Raw genomic sequence first — 1,342 nt, 5'->3', positions numbered from 1 at the left:
GGGAGCACTTACCATCAGGCCGGCCTCCACGGTGGGCACCAGCGTCAGTTTGCTGCCTTCCACCACCCCCAGGTCCTGCAGCTTCCCGGAGCTGAGGCGGCTGCGGGAGAGCAGAGAGGTCAGCGCGGCCCCGGGGGCGGTAGATAACGCGCTGGGGGGGATGGGGATGGGGATGGGGATGAGATGGGGAGGAAACGGGGATGGGGATGAGATGGGGTCAGGAATGGGATGGGATGGGAAGGGGGTATGGGATGGGATGGGGATCGGGACGGGATGGGAACAATGGGATGTGATGGGGATGGGGATGAGGATGGGATGGGGTGGATGGGATTGGAACGGGGATGGGGATGGGATGGGGTCGGGAATGGGATGGGATGGGATGGGATGGGGAAGTGTGGGATGGGGTCAGGGACGGGATGGGATGGGGATGGGATGGGGATGGAAATGGGGTTAGGGATCCTAATGGGATCCCTCACAGCTCTCAGGGGTCCCACACCCACACATCCCCCATAGGATCCTCTCCCCCCCCGTCCCACGCCCCACACATCTCACCCATCCCACACATCCCTCCCAGGATCCACTCGGGTGCCCCCCCCCCCCCAAATTTCCCCACACTTCTCCCTGGATCCCTCCCAGCTCCGCTCTCGTATCCCACGCACCCCATAGAGACCCCACACCCCCAGGGCTGCACCCCCACACATACACGGGGCACCCCATAGAGACCCCACACCCCTAGGACTGCACCTGCCAGATACATGGGGCACCCCAAAGTGACCCTGGCCCCCCAGGGCTGCACCCCACAGGGACTGCAGATACACGGGGCACCCCAAAGATGGGGCACCCCATAGAGACCCCAGACCCCTAGGACCGCACCCCCACACATACACGGGGCACCCCATAGAGACCCCAGACCCCGAGGACCGCACCCCCCCCGATACATGGGGCACCCCAAAGTGACCCCCGCCCCCCAGGGCTGCACCCCCACACATACATGGGGCACCCCATAGAGACCCCAGACCCCTAGGACTGCACCCCCCCCCGATACACGGGGCACCCCAAAGTGACTCTGGGCCCCCAGGGCTGCACCCCACACATACATGGGGCACCCCATAGAGACCCCAGACCCCTAGGACCGCACCCCCTCCGATACACGGGGCACCCCATAGAGACCCCAGACCCCCAGGGCTGCACCCCACAGGGACTGCAGATAGATGGGGCACCCCCCCCAGATACATGGGGCACCCCAAAGATGGGGCACCCCATAGAGACCCCAGACCCCTAGGACCGCACCGCCCCCGATACACGGGGTTACCCCATAGAGACCCGCGCCCCCCAGTGCTGC

At 65.7% G+C, this 1,342-nt stretch overlaps 1 protein-coding gene across 1 annotated transcript in view; it reads right to left on the bottom strand.

Annotated features, from left to right (window-relative positions):
- LOC110392093 (adhesion G protein-coupled receptor L1-like) overlaps positions 1-100 on the bottom strand; it is a gene marked incomplete at both ends in the record, with an annotated part of 5,099 nt that extends 4,999 nt beyond the window's left edge. Inside the window, one exon of the mRNA XM_021384049.1 lies at positions 13-100. Within this exon, the coding sequence (XP_021239724.1) occupies positions 13-100 (88 nt within the window). The remainder of the gene's footprint in view (positions 1-12) is intronic.
- Positions 101-1,342: the final 1,242 nt, after the last annotated feature.

Source organism: Numida meleagris, unplaced genomic scaffold (assembly GCF_002078875.1).
Source record: "Numida meleagris isolate 19003 breed g44 Domestic line unplaced genomic scaffold, NumMel1.0 unplaced_Scaffold966, whole genome shotgun sequence".
Lineage (NCBI taxonomy): Eukaryota > Metazoa > Chordata > Aves > Galliformes > Numididae > Numida > Numida meleagris.
Note: the sequence above shows the minus strand (reverse complement) of the source record. Positions and strands in the feature narration are given on the sequence as shown.